The sequence below is a fragment of the Aulonocara sp. 'chitande type north' Nkhata Bay genome, linkage group LG7 (assembly GCF_057382095.1).
Source record: "Aulonocara sp. 'chitande type north' Nkhata Bay isolate Kocher_YH1m ecotype deep benthic linkage group LG7, A_spYH_male_GT1.1, whole genome shotgun sequence".
Classification (NCBI taxonomy): Eukaryota; Metazoa; Chordata; class Actinopteri; order Cichliformes; family Cichlidae; genus Aulonocara; species Aulonocara sp. 'chitande type north' Nkhata Bay.
The window spans coordinates 23,130,830-23,149,445 of record NC_141350.1 but is presented as its reverse complement, the minus strand read 5'-3'; the positions used below and the strand labels follow the sequence as shown (position 1 = coordinate 23,149,445).

General features: G+C 37.8%; 1 protein-coding gene across 1 annotated transcript; it reads left to right on the top strand.

Moving 5' to 3' along the window:
* Positions 1–6,618: 6,618 nt before the first annotated feature.
* Positions 6,619–17,770, top strand: rerglb (RERG/RAS-like b). Its single transcript, XM_086299481.1, has 5 exons — positions 6,619–6,844; positions 10,058–10,114; positions 10,853–10,926; positions 12,337–12,485; positions 13,328–17,770. Exons 1-5 carry the CDS (start codon positions 6,793–6,795, stop codon positions 13,611–13,613), a joined length of 618 nt encoding a protein of 205 aa, XP_086155607.1. The 5' UTR covers positions 6,619–6,792; the 3' UTR covers positions 13,614–17,770.
* Positions 17,771–18,616: the final 846 nt, after the last annotated feature.

The following is an 18,616-nucleotide window of genomic DNA, read 5'->3' as shown; positions in this document are numbered from 1 at the left end:
TTGTTTTAAACACCAAAGTCACTCTGGTTTCTTGAAACAATCACTAAGTGAAACCTCTGTTAGAAAGATTGATAGTTGCCATCTCAGCCCATTGATGGTGTTCCTGTTGAAATGAGAACCACGTTTTCCACAAGCAAAGTCAAAGGATTTTGCTGTTTCTCCCCCGAAAGGGATGAATCAGCAGTAATTTTATTTAGTTTTTTCCCCAGTGCCATCAGTTCTTCCACCATCTGCAGCTGCGTGAAGCTTTTGCACATTTTGACGAAATGGTTTAGTAGATCTGGACAATCATGTATTCATCTGATTTAAAGTTAAAGTATGTGTTGATTGTTAAATGTTGCTTATTTATAATGTGTGGTAGGACTGGCTGGAGGTCAGTATACTGTTTCACAATTGTCCATTAATGTCTCTGCCTCTTAGCTAATTTTTCCTTTATTATGCTTCAATATTTCACACATATTTGGTTAACCTAATACTAAACGAATTAAATAAATTAAACAGACTAACTAAACATTTTAGTTTAATATTTTAATTCTGGACATATTACTAAGTTACTGAGTAAAGCTAAGCAAGCTAACAACAAAATTTTGAGCCTTGGATATAGAATTAAATGTAGCCTAATAATAAATAAAACACACCGGCTTGTAGCTTCACACAATCCAGTTTTTACAAATAGTAAGCGTAAAAGCTCGAGGGGACCCAAGACGACCCTTTACACGAACACGACCCTATGAGTGAAACTGTTAAGGTTCGTTAAAATTAAGACAGCAAGATGTATTTTAAAGTTTGGTGTATGGGTAACACCTTTTAACAAATGGCCGATCCATAAAGAGTCACAGAAATATAAATGGAAAAACAAATGTAAAAGATACAAAGTTAAATATGGATTGCTGTGGAGTCAAACTGCTCCCGTAGAAACTGAGAAGGCTGTTTCACCTGCCATGAATGTCATTGACTGGTAGCCAAGTTGCTGTTAGCCATGATGCGATAATTAGCAGCATAGCTAAATTGAGCTAATTAACTACCTATTTGCAATTTTTCCCCGCTTATCTATATCAGATTAGTCTACTTAAATTATCCCAAGACACTAAATAACTCTACATATACAGAGAGAGTTTAAAAAAACTATGCTACATGAAAATAAACCTAGCTAAACTGCTAGCTACAGATATGAAGCTAATACCATAATGCGGCTGCAACGAACATTTTAAATTCATGTTCTGGTCTAGTATTTTCATTTTTTTTTAAATACATGTAAACACTTTGAACTTTATTTTGTTAAGATGAAATTTTCTAAGCATTTAAAGAAAGAATGAATGAAACATGCTGATCGGTATTCTCTTCGTCCGCATGGCTACTTGTTGCTTTCTGTTCCATTTGCCCGAACTGAACTTGGTAAAAGAGCTTTTGTCCATTTAGCACCCTTGGCCTGGAACAAACTGCAGAAGGAATGGAAAATGACTGAATTCATTTCATTAAGTGCTTTTAAATCTAAACTACAAATCCTTGAGGCCAAGTCCATAACATGTAACTGTTTCAATTTTAACTGACTTTTTTATTTTTATTTTTATTTGAATTTAATTTTTTATTTTATTTGTATTCTTTCACTTATTGTTGCATGTGTGTTGTTGCTGCCTGTGTTTGAGTAATTTCTGTAACTGTGAGACATCTGCTGCTGCCTATCTTGGCCAGGTCTCCCTTGAAAAAGAGGTTTTTAATCTCAATGGGATCTTCCTGGTTAATAAATAATAAAGGTTAATAAATAAATAAATAAATAAATAAATAAATAAATAAATAAATAAATAAAAGAAAGCTAAACTAAGATAGCAAAGCAGCTCCAGTGAATATGTTCATGTTTTTATTGTTTTTCAATAGGCGTATTTAGAATAGAATAGAATAGAATAGAATAGAATAGAATAGAATTCAACTTTATTGTCATTGCACATGCACAGGTACAGGGCAACGAAATGCAGTTTGCATCCATCCAGAAGTGCTTTAGTGATATAGATATATTACAATATATATTAGCAATAATATAGATATGTGAGTATATTACAGAAATGGGTCTATTATGGTATGTTATAATGTACACGGTATGAAGTATGTTGTGAATATTCTATAACTATAAGTATGTACAGGCTGTAGTGAGTACAAGCTATGTACAGGATATGAACAGGATATAAATATGAAAAACTATACAGAATATGAAATAAATAACTTTACAGAATCTGGGATATACAGCTATACAGAAATGGGAACTATGCAAGTTGTAAACAGTTGTAGGATTAAAGATTATCGAATGTACAGAATGATTATTTACACAGAGCTATACATTAGTGCAGTTAAGATAAGTGAGGGTGTAGATAGTTTCTACAGAGGCTATATAAAGTGCTAGTGGTTGTGAGTGGTGGTTCAGTCCATGTTATTATTGTGTTTGAGGGTACAGTTGTCCATTGTGTGTGTGTGTATGTTCAGTCCATGAGTTTAACGTGGGTCAGATGTCAGGAGGCAGAGTTCAGGAGTCTGACAGCTGTGGGGAAGAAGCTGTTCCGGTACCTGGTGGTCTTAGTCCGGAGGCTCCTGTGGCGCCTCCCAGAGGGCAGGAGGGTGAAGAGTCCATGTGATGGGTGACTGGGGTCTTTGATGATTTTCCCAGCCCTTTTCAGACACCGCTTCCTGTAGATGTCTTTTATGGCAGGAAGTGGTGCTCCGGCGATGCGCTGGGCAGTTTTCACGACCCTCTGCAACGCCTTCCGGTCCCAGGCAGAGCAGTTCCCGTACCAGACTGTTATACAGTTGGTCAGGATGCTCTCGATGGTGCAGCGATAGAAGTTCACCAGGATGTCTGAGGACAGGTGGTTCTTCCTCAGAGTCCTCAAGAAGAAGAGGCGCTGGTGAGCCTTCTTGACCAGCTTGGAGCAGTTGGTCGTCCAGGTGAGATCCTCGGAGATGTGGACTCCCAGGAACTTGAAGCTGCTCACACGCTCCACAGCCGTCCCCTTAATGTGGATGGGTGGATGTGGGTCAGCATTCCTCCTGTAGTCCACGATGAGCTCCTTGGTCTTCTCGGTGTTAAGCAGCAGGTTGTTTCTGTCGCACCACTCAGCCAGACGATCCACCTCCTCCCTGTAGGCGGTCTCATCGTTGTCACTGATGAGGCCAATCACCGTGGTGTCACCGTGGTGTATTTATACATCTATTCATCATTTAGTTGCACTTAAGTAAGGTTTAAGAATCTAAAGTGAAGCTAAGATACACAAATGATTTTTTAAATAGCTCCCATAAAGCTTGGTTATGCTGATCATAAGAAATTTGTTTGTTTGATATTTGTTAGTTTTTTTGTTTCCTTTCTTGCATATAGCATTCTGCTAATGCATGCCCAATTTTCAATTAAGGACTTCAAACAGAAAAAGAGTCCTTTGGTGGCACACATTTACCAATAATAACTAGACGTCAAAACCTAAAATGAAAACTGGTTTTGGTGGTTTTATTCGTAAAATCAAAATGGTTCCCTTCCTCAAAACCAGCATTTTTGGACTACAGCACTTCAGGGGATCTTTCATTCTGGACTTTCTTATGTGCAACTCCAATGAAATCAAAGTACAGAGAGTGTGCGTTCTTGATACTGCAAGAGTTCTTTGTATAAATTAAATCATGCTAAGCTATGATGACTAAAGCATCTGGAGAAGTCTAAGTATATTTCACAAGCTAAACCAAACCACATCTAAAATGCATGATGAATCAGGGTCATATAAATATTACGCCTACAAGATAGATTACTGGAAAGTAGGCTACCTAACGGCAATGACTTTCAGCAAGCACTGACCTAATTTATCTGACAATTAGTTCAACAGTTCACCAGTTTAAGTTCAACATAAAATTTCCCATGTCATACATAGCAGATAATCTTATTTCACAGAATCAACAGAAATCTTCTAGAAGGTTTCCTCGTGCACAGTCAGTATATAATGATGTTGCTGACAGTGCTATGGTACCCTTTGAAGTTTCATGTGTGTACCCAGCTGGGGAGAGTAACGTGTTTCCTGGTATGTGTAGTTTTGTGGGCACATGAAAGCTTCTTTACAGCCACGTGTTGATCAGCTCAGGAGAAATGGTTTTTGATTAAAAGCTTCCATGGATGGCTGGGTCCTTCACTGTGTGCTCACCTTGGAAGTAGAATAGAGGAATTTCTCATTGCTATGGGAATGTCCACTGTAAATAAGAAGCATGACAGAAAATGGATTTTTATTTAAATTTTATGTTTTGCACTGATGAATAGCTGATGCATCAAATGTTTAGCCACCAATGCTTATTAGATTTCTAGCTAATAGTTTGGGATTAGGAGTGATTGGGGCTAGCACATTTCCCCAGTATGAAATATTAATCTCTCTTTTGTTCTGATGAGGGAGTTAAAGAATTTCTTGCGATGTGTTGGTGATTTCAGTCCTCATCTAAATTCCCAAAACATGAAGTTATCTGGTTCCAATTATTTTTTCCTCATGCAAGCTGATTTTCTGGAAATGTGATCTCCAAACATCACTGAATGGAAAGAATATAATTTAGTAAACATTCCAAAAGCACATTCAGTCCATATGCCATGCAATATGAATAGATTTGAACCCACATATAGAAATTTGGTCAGGTTGTTTTCATTTCATTGTTATGGCTTTTTAAAAAAATGGTATAAATCTACAGTCCTAAAGTAAACAAGATGAAAGTACTTTAGAGTCTGGAAAAGGTGATTTGGAAACATGATTCACTTTAGAATTGACTGACAGCGCTCACGAACTTGGACGTTTTGAATGCATTTCAAAATATAAATGTAATGTAATGAATGTAATGTTTAAATGAAACCACATGGCAATCCTGGATTTTTTGCCTTTAATCAAATCGTCACAACAATGAATAAACTTATGTAAATACCCCAAAGCCACAACCCCAAATTAAGGCTTTAAACAGTGTCGTAATTGTTTTTGTAAAAGCCTGACAATACAAGTGCAGCCAAGTCTAGACAACCTTCACCAATAAAACACAAGAACATCTGACTTTTTTTTTTTTTTTACACAGAACAAGATCAAATAAATAGACCTAAAATGCCCAGAATGAACCAGCAAGCGGGTCCGTGGATACAAAAATGCTGTTGTAGTCTGAAGAATATTCATTGTTGTTGGCTGGAGTTAGTGCCTGTGAAATCAAAGCTATTTCAGGGTGATTTACAGGCTGTAAGTGTCACATTTTGTGTGAAGGCTGACACTGAAGGAGATGGATTGTTTGTCTGAATCAGTTTCATTGGATGTGAGGAGTATGACTGATGCTTCAATCAGTGTTTTTATTGTTGCTATATTGCTTCAGTACTTTGAGCTGTGCAGCTGATAAAGTGTGTAACTAAAAATCAGCAAAATGTTTTCCACATCATATCACTGCCATTCCTTTTCCCTGAAACCAAAACAGGAAAACATCAGAGTAAGCACGGCAAGAAGGTAAATCATGGTTTATATGGAAGGCCAGTCCTGGCAGAAAAAATAGGTTTTTGCTCTTTAACTAAGTTTCCTTAAGCTGACTAACCACAGCAATAAATAAATATGAATCATTCTTCAGTCACAGTTACAGAATGGGACAAAAACAAGTCAACAATAAATGTGAAAAATCAACAGCTCGTGCACCGCAACCCCATTGTTACCTATCATACACTCACTCTTCACATGTCGCTAGTCATATGATCCAGTTATAGTGTCCAATCAGAACAATAAATCAACCTTTCGTGAACAAAGCAATATGGGACTATATAGAACTATGTATACTGTATGAAGAGAAAGGAAATAAACCTGTTTTGTATGGACAGAAACAGATATGTTTATTAATGATATAACCCCCCCCCCCCCCCCCCCATCTATTATTTTAATTTATATGGCACTGATGTTCCCTCAAAGTTAGTTTCTCTTGTAGATAAACATTATGTAAATGGTATTCACAGCAAAAGCTTTACAAATATCAGCTACAATGTGTTAAAATATAAAACTGTAGTTTTGAGTTTTCTTCACAATTTTCAAAGCATTATCACTTATCATTATTATGATACTTATCATTATTATGATACTTATCATTATTATGATAAGTATCCTAATAAGAGATTTTCACTCAACATTATGACAGGTTTTGTGTCATTTATCTTTAAAAATATATTTTCAGTACCATGTAACTCGTTGAGTTTGCTTCTTGTAATTCTATATTTTCTTATATTGACTATTTCTTGGCAAACAAGCATAACTGGCTTCCATACCATTATACCATTACCCAATGAAAAATAGCACTAAAATCCATAGATGAAAGCAAGTGCACAGTTAAAATGTTAAGAGAAGGACCGCCACAATAGGTTTAGTCAGTCATGACCTTTGAGCAAGCTCTGCATAGGAGGGGGCAGAGACAGAGAGGAGAAATGGGTCCAAGAGAGGAATGAAAGAAGGAAAACAGACAGACTGAGGGGGGAAAAGAGAGAGCGAGAGAAAACAGACAAATGAGAGGTGCGTGTGAGAGAGAGAGAGAGAGCGCAAAAGAGCTCCTGGCAGAGAGACAGAGACCAAAGAGGAGGGTGCTTGTTTTCCCCACTCTCCTCTGCCTCTGGTTTTAAAATGTGAAACAGCTCTTTGAAGAGAAAGAGAGGGGAGGGCAATCATGTACTTCCACTCTGCTTCAACGATAAGGAGTGTTTAGTGAGCTGAGGCTAACCTAAATACCAAACGCAACACAGAACTGCAGCTAGAGATACAGCTGAGGACCTGACACAACACAGGCATGAACGACATCAAGCTGGCCCTACTGGGAAGCCAGGGGGCTGGGAAATCAGGTAAGTACTTGAGAGTGATTTAGTGATCTATAAGGGAGAAAAAGTGTCTCTTTATACTTGTATCTCAATAAAAACTGTAAAAACTGTCAAGACTGTTGACAAGGAAGTTATGATGCCTTAACTTCAAACCACCTCATTTAACTTGCTTATTTTGCTTATTACCTGAATTTAAACACATGTCTCTGCTAATGTAGTAGTTTGGCGTGTTTTATCATCATTGTATTTTTTAATCAATTGGTCAACAAATGTCATCAAGTTCTTAATTTTATGGTTATATGCTACATTGTGTTGTTTTTGCTTAGCTATCAGTCAAAAACTCAGTTTACAGTACAGTGCATAAGATAACTGGTAAATCAGAGTTGGTATTTGTTCTTGAAAAACTGATAATTAAATATTATCAAAATTGTTGCTAACTAAAATTAAAAACAATAAAATGACAAAGTGACAAATTGTGGCTGATTTAACATGTTTGAATTTCCCCTCTCAGACATTCAGTGTCTCAGTTATATTAAATTTAGGGCTAAAGATTTTGTAATTATTATAGAATATACACAATGTAGCTTAACACACTTTTCTGAGGTGAGCTAAAGATTTTAAAGAATGTGACTCACGGCTCTATCTCAGTACGATCCTGCTCTGCATAGTTTGGGCGAACTTATCATGGTCTTCATCAAAAGAGACGCTGGACAGAATTATGTGCATAAATACTTTAGAGAGGTTATTACATATGTGCTCTAAACAGTAATGCAGATGTGTAAAACAACAAAAGCTCTCCATCATATAATGATTTAACAGCTATTTAGTTCAATTCGGGTGTCTTTATATTGCACCAAACCATAACAACTGTTGTGTCGAGGTACTTTATAATGTAAAGAGCTGACAGTATTCTGAAGAAAACCTCAACAAGCAAGCAAACTCCTTTGAGCAAGATTTTGGCAACAGTGGAAAGGAAAAGCTCCCTTTTAACAGGAAGAAAACTCGGCAAAAAACAGGCTCAGGGAGGCGCTGCAATCTTCTGCGATCTGAAAAGAAGTTTTGGTGGTTTTTTTGTTGTTGTTTCTAACTTTCCAGTCAAACATGATGATACTGCTGAGACTGTGAACTATCTGAGATCTGTCTATTTTTTCTTCTACCAAAGGAAAGTGTAATTTCTGGATAGATCTCTTGATTGCAATATGGTAACACTTGAAAGCATGTCACTTTAACCACAAAACAAGTTTTGTTTAAAATTTTTGAGGGCGTACTTTTTAACTAGCCAGCCATGGAGCATGAGAGCTGATTTTTGATTCAATTCAGTTTTATCTATACAGCTCCAAATCACAACAAAAGTAACCTCAAGGCGCTTTGGTAGACCCTACAATAATGCATACAGAGAAAAACCCAACAATCATATGATCCCCTATGAGCAAGCACTTTGGTGACAGCGGGAAGGAAAAACTCCCTTTTAACAGGAAGAAACCTCCGGCAGAACCAGGCTCAGGGAGGGGCGGAGCCATCTGCCGCAACCGGTTGGGGAGAGAGAAGGAAGACAGATTTTTGTTCTTGTAAACTTTGACAAGAAAAGGTGATTGAAAAGTGTGATTAACTATGAATATTCCCACAGAGCCCAACCACAATCAATTCACAGAGTGGAAAAATCTCTTCTTAGTGTTTCTTGACACTTCTACAGGCTACAGCTAAAACTTAAATCAGAGCTAAGCAAATCACCAGGGTACCACCAGGTTTATGCTGGGTTCATGTCATACCCTTAATGAAAACAGCAGAAATGACTGGGTGCGTGACTATTATGGTGCAAGTACAGCTCATTCAGAAACACAGTAAACAAAAAATAAACATTAGGTTGAATGATAGCAGAAATTAATATTAATTAATTGCATGTCACTTTTTTTGGCATGCGATTTTAACTGTTATTTGCCGTCCAGGAAGAGTGGCCTTGAGAAATGAAAAGTAATTATTTTTAGCAGTGAACACTTCCAAGTTTGAATAAACATGTTTCTCTTTTCTTCCAGCATTGTGTGAGCTCTGGTTTTGCATTACATAACCAAAGACAACAGTGGATTATTGGCTCCATTCACTGAGGTTTAACTAAACTAATAAGACCATTTCTCCCTCCAGAGATTATCTGCCTTTGTTTTAAAACTCCTCAGTCACAGGGCTTAGTTCAAGGCTGGACAGAGGAAAGCACAACATGTTTTATCAATAAGTCAATCGGCCTGCTGCTCCACCTGTGGTGTTGTTTAGAGTGTAATTTGATCTTGGCTTTCACTGACTTTGATGTGTCGCAGTGATAGTTTGTTATCTTGTTTTTTTGCTTGTTTTTTTCTGTGTCTATTTTAAGTTTCATGTGTCCATATTGGATCATTTAGTATTTTTTATGGGTTCTTCGGAGAACCAGTTCATGCAACCATACTTCAGTTCTCCTGTTTGGACACACTTCAGATTGGATTTTTAAGCTCTTGTTAAAAATGCTGTCTAGGAGAAAGCATTACTTATGATTCTGCTTCTGTCTGTGAGAGGGTGGTTCAGACTGTACTGTACAAACCTTTTAAAACAATGGGACATGGCCATTCTTGGTGCTTGGCAGTGAAGCAGAGCCGTTACCTTGGTGATGCTGTAGCTTATGGAAGCTGTATGTGGGTGCTTGAGTTCATTCGACATGTTTTTCTGCTCCCTTCTGCTCTATTTGTTGCTTTCAACACGTCTTTTATCGTTGAATGTATCTTTATGTGACAATGGAACCAGGACAATTCCTATTGTGTTAAGTCCTAAGTGTTGAATGTCCACATCCATGTTTGTGTGTCACCGTGTCCTAACCTCTGTACAACCCCTCAAGAGGCCCACTATTAGGAGCAAGCTTCCAGAGTTCAGCACTTGAAACTTCAGCCTTTAATTGAAATTGATTGTCTTGTGGGACCAAAACTGGCCCAGTCAGTCAGTTTTATGTGTAGCTTGCAGTGTAGAGGCAAAGCACAGGCTGGGGGGGATTTAACTATTCAGCTTGCCAAATATGCACACAGACCTTCCAGGAAAGCCGTGCAGCATTCTTTTATGTGGGGCTTCAGTTTCATCGCTCCAATCCTGGAGACATTTAACACGGTGTTGTGCCTGCTGGGGTGAACAAGGCTCCCCCACCCCCTTCTTCACTGAGAGGGATGAGTGTGTAATGATGCCATGATTCATTTTATTGTTTTCCATTTCATCTCCTTTCTCCAGCTGTCCTCGTGCGCTTCCTGACCAGACGCTTTATTGGTGAATATGCCTCAAATACCAGTAAGTGTTTCCAGATTTCATATAATGGCACTTTGATGAGGTTTTGGTCTAGAAGATTGCTCTCATCCACTTAGAGATGCAACATTTTCACCTGTGCATTCATGGACAAGGAAAATATTGTTCTTTTGGGTAATAAAAATTTTGCAGGCAGGTAATGTAGACAATCCTCTCGTGTAGCTGTTTTGACACAGCTTCCAGTGTTTTAGCTCAACATTTCTGATAGTATAGTTGGATATCTAATGGATTTGTATTTTTATACTATTTTCTATTTGTATTTATCATAAAGATGCTGTTATCCTATATCCTTTAATGTAATGATGTAATTGTGGTTTTCACTGTTTTCATTACCACTTTAGGCATTGATGCTTCTAGCTCTGTTAGCCGTGATTACAAGTCATGAAGTGAATAGACATGGAAAGTTAAAATAAATAACAATAAAGTCAAAATATATACTTGTGTATGTATGTCTGACCCATCACAACTTTTTAATTATGCTTGATACACTAGCAGTCCAGTTCCTGTAAAACAACAAAAACAAACTTTGTAGTAAAAGTAGATTCGTGACAAATTCATGGTAGGTAATGTTAATACCTGGTAATAGATTTGTGTCTTGAAAGTCTTACTAAAAACTGATGAAAGTCCCAAACACCACATTTTTGACATGTTCCATGTGTAATTTTGACATCCATCAATAATATAATATAATAGTTATTTATGCATTTTGTATCTCCTCCACAGACTCTTTGTACCACAAAAGACTGTCGATCGATGGCAGGCAGCTGAATTTGGAGGTTTTTGACCCCTGCTCTCAGGTAAGACTCTTGTTTTTAGTATTAACAGAAATATATTAGAAAAGCAGAGCTGCAGCAGGACCACCAACTTTTCCCGTTGTTCTTCTAACATTTCATCTGGAGGACCACCGACAAACCACTGACAGGAAACAAACCGAAAAAATGAAAATCTGACACTGATGAGAATAATGCCTTTTCAAGAAAATTCACCTAAACTACTCATAAAGAAAGTCAATTTTTACATTCTTGAGTAATTTTGTTTGACTGTCGGGCCATAACCAAAATTTGGTTTGCCTTCATCTATCTATCATCTATCTATCAAAACAGTGGTTTGTTTTCAGGCTGCTGGAGAGCTGCCTGTGGCTTAGCTGTGGTTATGTGTTCACTTAGAGTTAGCAAGTGTGGGAATATAAGGATTTATGAGAGTATCCTGAGGAGATGAATGTCCCTTTGAAAAAAAGGGGAGCCATATAAACCTCTTACTTCTCATTCAACAAAACTAAAGACCTGAGAGGGACTTTACTACAATGTTAGTGTTTTATTGGAGTACCCTGGCTCAGGAGAACAAAAACCAGTCATTGTCTTTGTCATTTAGACCCCCTGTAATATTGCTGTCCCATAAGGAACACAGAGTCACAATCCAGCCCTTCTGACCCAGACTGCATTAAAAGAAGTCAGTAAAGACAAAAGGTTTAAAATTGGGTTTTATAGCACTCAGGTGTGTCCCCAGGCCTCAAGCCCTTCTTACACTGTTTATGTCAAGGTCACAAGCGCTTGTAGGGTCACTCTGAATTTATTTACTGGTGTCACTGATATTGTTAAGGCACCACTTTGAAATGCTTTCTGGTATTAGTGACTTTCAGCTGCTCACTTGTCACAGAGGGTTGCCACAGCAGCTCTGTGAGTTTCCTTTGGCAGGGTTTTACACCAGATGCATTTTCTGACACTTTCCAAAAGGGATTTGTATCTCTGGATGGAACTGAACCAGCAACCCTCTGCTTGCTGAGCAAATTTGTAAACCAATACGCTATGGATCCATAAAAGGAAAGTGTTTCAATATTACAGGTATGAAAACTAACTGTAAGATGCTTGATTAGCAAAAAGAGCAATAAAATCAAATCTGTATAATCAATGGGAAGACAGTAATGCCAATGTGCATTTGTCAAAAAAGTATAAAAGCAACTCAGTTTTGCTCAAAACAGGGAAATAAAAATACAAATACAAGGTGTTTTCAGCATTGGAACACATCTATAGAAATAATAATGGTATCCAGCTATATTATTATAATACCATCCATAGAAAGTGACACAGTGTAAAGGATACAGGCTCCAACTCTTTTTTCTTGCTCCATAGGAAAAGCAACCCAGTTGGCACGTTGATTCGGGACAAACTGGATGATACCAACATAAAAGCACATGCTCTTCTTGGCAGGGTTCGGAGGCCAGGTGTATACTTGAAGAGCCAGTGGACTGGGCAGATGGCTTTGTGGTGGTGTACAACATCAGTGACCGCACTTCCTTCATCAATGCCAAAAACATCCTGCGGCAGATTCGGGAGACACGCATGGAGAACTGCAAAGGGTCAGCAGAAACTTAATAACAGATGCTGCTGACATATAATGGATGTTTGGATTGGTTGTTATTTAACAGTAATTCTGGGTGCTACAACAATGCCTGTTTTGAAATGGAGGCAAAATCCTACATTCAATTCTACAATTTCAAATGTCAGATGAAATCCTCGTGCAAAGAATCAGTAATCAGAGGTTTAAAGTAAAGTGGCAAGTCCGGAAAATGATGTACACCCACTTGTCCATATATAGTAAAGTGCTATATAAATACAGGCCATATGAACTGAACATGCTGCAAATGCTCCAGGAAAACAACAAAACAGAGTATCTGTGCCCTAGGTTCTTTGTAACTGGACATGAATCTACATGCACTTTTGAATTTGAGGAATGCTGGGAGTCCTGACTGCCCTCCTACAAACTCAAACTCATAAATGATTCATGATTTACAGGGATTGCCAGCGCAGGTGTCTGATAAATTTAAGCGTGAAAAAAACAAACAAACAGGCCATCCACATCTATCAGGCTGCCTGGCAGCATGCCAAGGCATCCTGATAACATGGAGGGAAGAGCTGTGTAGCCTAATGACAGGTATTTGAGAATAAATATAGGTGTAGATCACAAGTGGAACTGTTGGATTGTGTGAATGTAAATCAAGCCCAGCTAGTCGAAACATCTGCTTTACGCTCAGAAAGATAGGATAGGTTGCTTAATAGCCAAAATTGTTGCAATGTTGTTGCAAAAGCACTCAAAAGCTGTAAAATAAAACACATTTGCCTCTGCATCCTCTTCATATTGCTATCCTCAGTCATCTTGCAGGCTGATGGTGTTAACGCCTCCCTGCTGTCTTTTTTTCAGGGAGATGGATGTTCCTGTTTGCCTGGTTGGCAACAAGCAGGACCTCTGCCATGCTCGTCAGGTGCGTGAGGATGAAGGCCGCGGTCTGGCGCAGGAAAACCGCTGTAATTTCCAGGAGGTCTCAGCAGCCGAGAGCTACCAAGACATTGCCAACCTCTTCACACAGCTCATCCGGCAGGTGATGGAGCATCTGAAGTATCGCGCTGACAGACGACGCTACAGCGGCTCAAAGTCTATGGCCAAACTCATCAACAATGTTTTTGGCAAGAGGAGGAAGTCCGTATGATGATCCCAGTACAGTTAGCAGCTAATCGGACACTGAGATGTCCCTGCTGTACGTGGCCCTTAAGGGGATGCAACCTTAATGTGTTGGGTTTGATGTGTGATGTGTTGGTCTATACACTCAACAGAAAACTGTTGAGTGTATAGACAATGATAGAAACAGTGAACCTCTTTATATCATGAGCAACATGAGTGGTTGGTGGAAAAATTCAGACGGCCATAGTTACTAAATTTACAGGCAAATATATATCTTGGCAAAGTTTTGTTTTTCCTTTGGTTATTTTGACTTTGCCTTGGGTATGTTTCTCTGATGAAAGGGCCAAATACAGTGAGGCAGTCAAAAAAAAGCAGGTATGTTAAATAGAGCAACACTATACAGGAGAGGGAAGCATAAAAAGATATTTACTACATACACTTTTTATTCTTTTTCTCTTAATGTGTATTAACTATTTGTCGAAAGCTTGCACTGCATCACCGACTCCTGCATCAGTACAGTGTAGGCCAACAGTGATGACACTGAATGAAACTTTCAACACCATATTGCATGCCTTCATTTTGTGACTGGTTCAGTTAGCTTTACTTTACCAGAGTATTGCCCCTATAGTTCAGCGTTGTGTAGTCTTTTGCTCAGCGTCCTTTTATACTGGTATAATATTTCAGAGACAGTATAATTGATATTACATGGTTATTTTAAATGCACGTTAAATGTATATTCTCATAGTAATGCCACTCTTTGGAAACCATAATGTTTTATTTACTGGATCACTGAACTGTGATTTGTAATACGCATACTGTGTAAATCCTCTGATTGTCTAATACATAATATGGTTTATTTAACAGTTCCTGCTGTATGAACACTTAGTTTAGCTGTGGTCATTATCACTAAAATGCTGAACGTTACATTTAACACAATTTATTTAGTTGAATGGAAAAGTCCAAAGACATGAACAGGGTTAGGTTAACTGGCGATTCTTCTGTGTTAGCTTTGGAGTCTTGAGATCTGTCCAGTGTGCACCCTGCCTCTTCCCCTGTGATAGCAGGGATAGATGTGTGCTTTCTCAGATTCTCAGGTCTTTTTTGGAGATGATGAAGAAGATTATAATACTTAGGGTAGTGATATGTCAAATACAATCAGTGTGTAGTGTGCCTTGGCTTCTCGGTTTGCTTCATTGGCGATGTGTGGTTTAAAAAGACGAAACAACACCAACTTCACAAACCAGCAGCTACATCCATCAGTGTCTGTGCCAAGTGAGAGGCATATACCTATATCAGTGCATGGCTGTGTGGCTGTCTGGCCTTTAACTGACACTCGGACTCTTCCTATGCACCCTTTAGTCTTACTTTATTGTAAAGGTGGAACCTGTATGTCATATGTTGTTGTATCCTGTTTGCTTTTAATGACAGATAAGATAAAATAGTATTTAATTGGACTAGAAAATAATGCATCTATTACAAGGTGATATCAATTTTAATTTAACATTGTTATTGTTGCACATTGTACTCAGCTTCGGTTGTATACTGTATGTATTTTGTATAGATTCAGTATCTTAATCTTGTATTTATTTGAGTTAAAAAAGAAAAGAAGAAAATGCCCTAAAAACTTAACACCATACTGTAGAACTAACACATACCAAATGAGGCCACGAAATTTATTCAACAAAATGCTGTTTTTCTTCTAAAGAAAAACTTCTTCTCAGTTATGTCACCATGATTTTTTACAGAAGGAAAGCACTGTGTATCATGAAAAATATCTTCATCTATGCAGTTTTTTGTTGATGAATGCTCTTTTTTGTAAATGCTGTAAAAACACTGGTTATTCCAGAGGAAATTAAAGTTAAACATTGATGGCTGTTTTAGCTCTTCACGGGGACTGCTGTTTCGCTTTCAGCTTAATTTTAATTAGATGTCCATGAGAGAGGGCATTACTCTAAAGCCTTTAGTAAAAAAAAGAAAAAAAAAGAAAAGAATTTCCTGTGCTAAAAATAGAAAGACTAGAGGCAGAGCAGTGAGGGGAGAAGCTCCATTGTTATGCTGAATTTTAGCCTCTTAAACAAAGCGACGCTCCCTCACGTTTCCACTAGATGGCAGCACAGATCACGATGACGATCTGGCCTTGAGTTTAATCATTTCCTGCAGATCATTATATGAATGAACCTTTTAAATACAAGCGCGTCCATGCTCACAGGTGTACACACGGGTGCTCACACACACAAACTACACCCTTTTTGGCTCCTACCTCAAAGCACACTGTGCGCTGTCGATCTTACATGCTGCACAATAATGTTTAATATTTAGTATTTACTGTTATATTCCCATATATCATCGTGATGTTGTTTATTATGTTGCTCTTTTTTTTCCTTCTGCTTGTTTTCTCTTTTTTCTTTCTCAACAGGTGATCCGGGTGATTGATATATGTATTTTTTGTCTGTTTATTTTGTTTATTTTTGTTTTTTGCCCTCTTCCCCGCTGTTTTTCTTTCCCTCTTTCTTTCTCCCCTTTCTTTTCCCCAGTCAAGTCTGTCCCGTATTTAGCAAGTGAAAATAAAATAAAATAAACAATAAAAAGTGAATCAAATAGACCATTACAGCAAGGCTGTGATGGTCTATTTGGTAAAGTAAATCCGTTGGGCATCTTTCTTTGCCTTTAGACAATAATTCTGATGGCAAAAGAGCCAAACGGGACAGGCAAAAAATAAAAAGAATAAATAAAAACAATAATTTCTTGCCCAGGGGAGGCGACAAATTTGTACACAAACCAGATCGATAGTTTATTTATTTATTTACTTTTTACAGCAGAAATTTCCTTTTTTTAAAAAAATTGTTAAGGGAGGAAATACACATAGTAATGTAGATTCCATAAATAATAGCTGTATTCCCTTAGTATTCCACTGTGATGTTTTACTACTGAGTGGCAAATTTAAGGAAAACCAATATAAATAGACTTTGTTAGATGTAATTTGTGGTGTCTGAAATTCTTTTCAACATGTGAGGGAAAATCTGAATTCACTTATAGGTGTTTTTCGTTCTGACTGACTCATTTTTTATTGCTCGTGTCTTTAAGTACCACATATGAGTAAGAATGTGTATGCTATGACCCTGAGCTATTCAAAGATGTACGAAAACAAATGCAATTACCCAGATAATACATGAATGGTACCCAGGTACAAGTGTGTACCACTAAATAAGAGGTAGAGATGAGATACAGTGGTATCTGTAATACTTGAAAAATATAAATTAGAAACTGCTTCATTTGCCAATTAATGTTATGTAAGGAATTTGCCTTTGATTTCCTTGACAGAACCTCTCAAAGAGGACACTGTTAACATTTCTTGTTATGAAGTCAGTCGAATGATTACAAACCCAGAGGAAAGGAACATTTCAAACTCTCTGCTTTTTTCAGCTGTTTTCTTCTAAATGCACCTCAGAGGTTTGGATTGTTTTTGTTCTTCTGACATTCCTTCTTCTCATTTTGGCCCTTCGTAAAAAGAACTAAAATAAGCTGAACGTTGCTGTACAGAACTTTGTCTAAAATGAGCCTTTCTTCAGATAACACCACATTGTTATCCTGAAACTAGACAGGATAATTAGTTTGACCATTACTTTGTCTTTTAATCCTTATTTCTCCAGATTTCAGAGAGCAGGTCAGTATCCAGTTATCTCAGAATAGAAAAATGATTTCTTCCAGAGGAGACAAAGAACAGGCCTTTGTGATGGTCGCAACTTTCAAATGAAATGCTGAGATGTGAGTCAGCATTATATGCAAAGACCACAAAGAGAAGCAAAACATCTGCTGAGTGATGCAAAACAAGGGATCTGGAGACACAAGACAAGCTGAAAAAATAAATAAATAGAGATATAGAAAAAGAACCTATACCAAGGGATGCAAAGGGACAAAAGAGTGATGCAAAATGTTCACAAAAGGATGGAAAATGATGACAAAGAGAGTGATAAATACACTGACCTGTAGATCTGTGTCAGCGATGGAGAGGTGAATAATGCTGGAGAATTTGGGTAATAATGCCCCTGTGTAACACGTGGCTTTGAAGCCACCCATCTGGAATTTTCCCATAAACGAATCTTACTTACTTCAAGAAATAATCTAAATAAAAATAAATAATAAAAATAAAAAGGTATTTATTTACTTTACAATCCGTGCCAGGCCAAGAAAACTCACACTACTTATTAGAGCTATATTTTAAATACTCATCATCAGCTCAGCCAAGTAAAATCAGGGCTAAAGCACAGATAGATGAAGATTACATCTGTTAGCGTTTCAGAGTTGAAGTTTGAAGTTTCTGAACAAATAGTTTCCTCTGATTGTTCGGTAACCTTTTGCCTCACCACATCCAAGCAGAGGATATTTGGTGAAGAGCAAACAGAAAGCTGTGCAGCCTCCTCACAGTGTCCGTCATTGCAGCACAGGAGGCAAATGAAAGCCATGTCTCTGCACGAGTCTTTTTGATACAGCTGTTTGGGATCAGTGAACATTTTTCCTCATCAAATATCATTTCGCTCCATTGTGAGGATATTTCCCGGACACGTTTATACTCTTAGATAACCACAGGCATTCTTTTACGCCCAAGAAAGACTGCTCCCCCCCACCCCCTTCCTAAAAAAAAGAAAGAAAAAGAAATCATTTGACGCACAGGAAGTCATGAATTTTACATTTCGAGCAGCAGCTAAAGCTGTTTGTTTTGAATAAAAAAAAGCAGTGGTAGGCAGAAACAGCTCTCGATGTGGCAGAACAGAAGAGAAAACGAAAACAGCCCCACCTACAGAGACTCGAAGCAAATCTGAGGAAAAACACATCACAGTGCCTCCCACCTGAGTTTGACTGACAGGTAATTTCTGGAGAGAGCAGTGCAGAACACAGTGGACATTAGAGCTTAATAACAACAAAGGTGTCAGAAAAATGCAGATTGAGCAAAAATAAAGTGTAAATGTGCGAAGGTGCAACATCCCTTTCATACAAATTCTAATTTTATTCAATCTTTTCATCTCTCTCCCC

What these genes read in the sequence shown, in the direction of transcription:
- rerglb (XM_086299481.1), top strand. Translation starts at nt 6,793, where the DNA reads ATGAACGACATCAAGCTGGCCCTACTGGGAAGCCAGGGGGCTGGGAAA. An exon ending in TTTTTGACCCCTGCTCTCAG is followed by an intron (nt 10,927 to 12,336) that starts GTAAGACTCTTG and finishes TCTTCTTGGCAG; the next exon opens with GGTTCGGAGGCCAGGTGTAT. An exon ending in CGCATGGAGAACTGCAAAGG is followed by an intron (nt 12,486 to 13,327) that starts GTCAGCAGAAAC and finishes TCTTTTTTTCAG; the next exon opens with GGAGATGGATGTTCCTGTTT.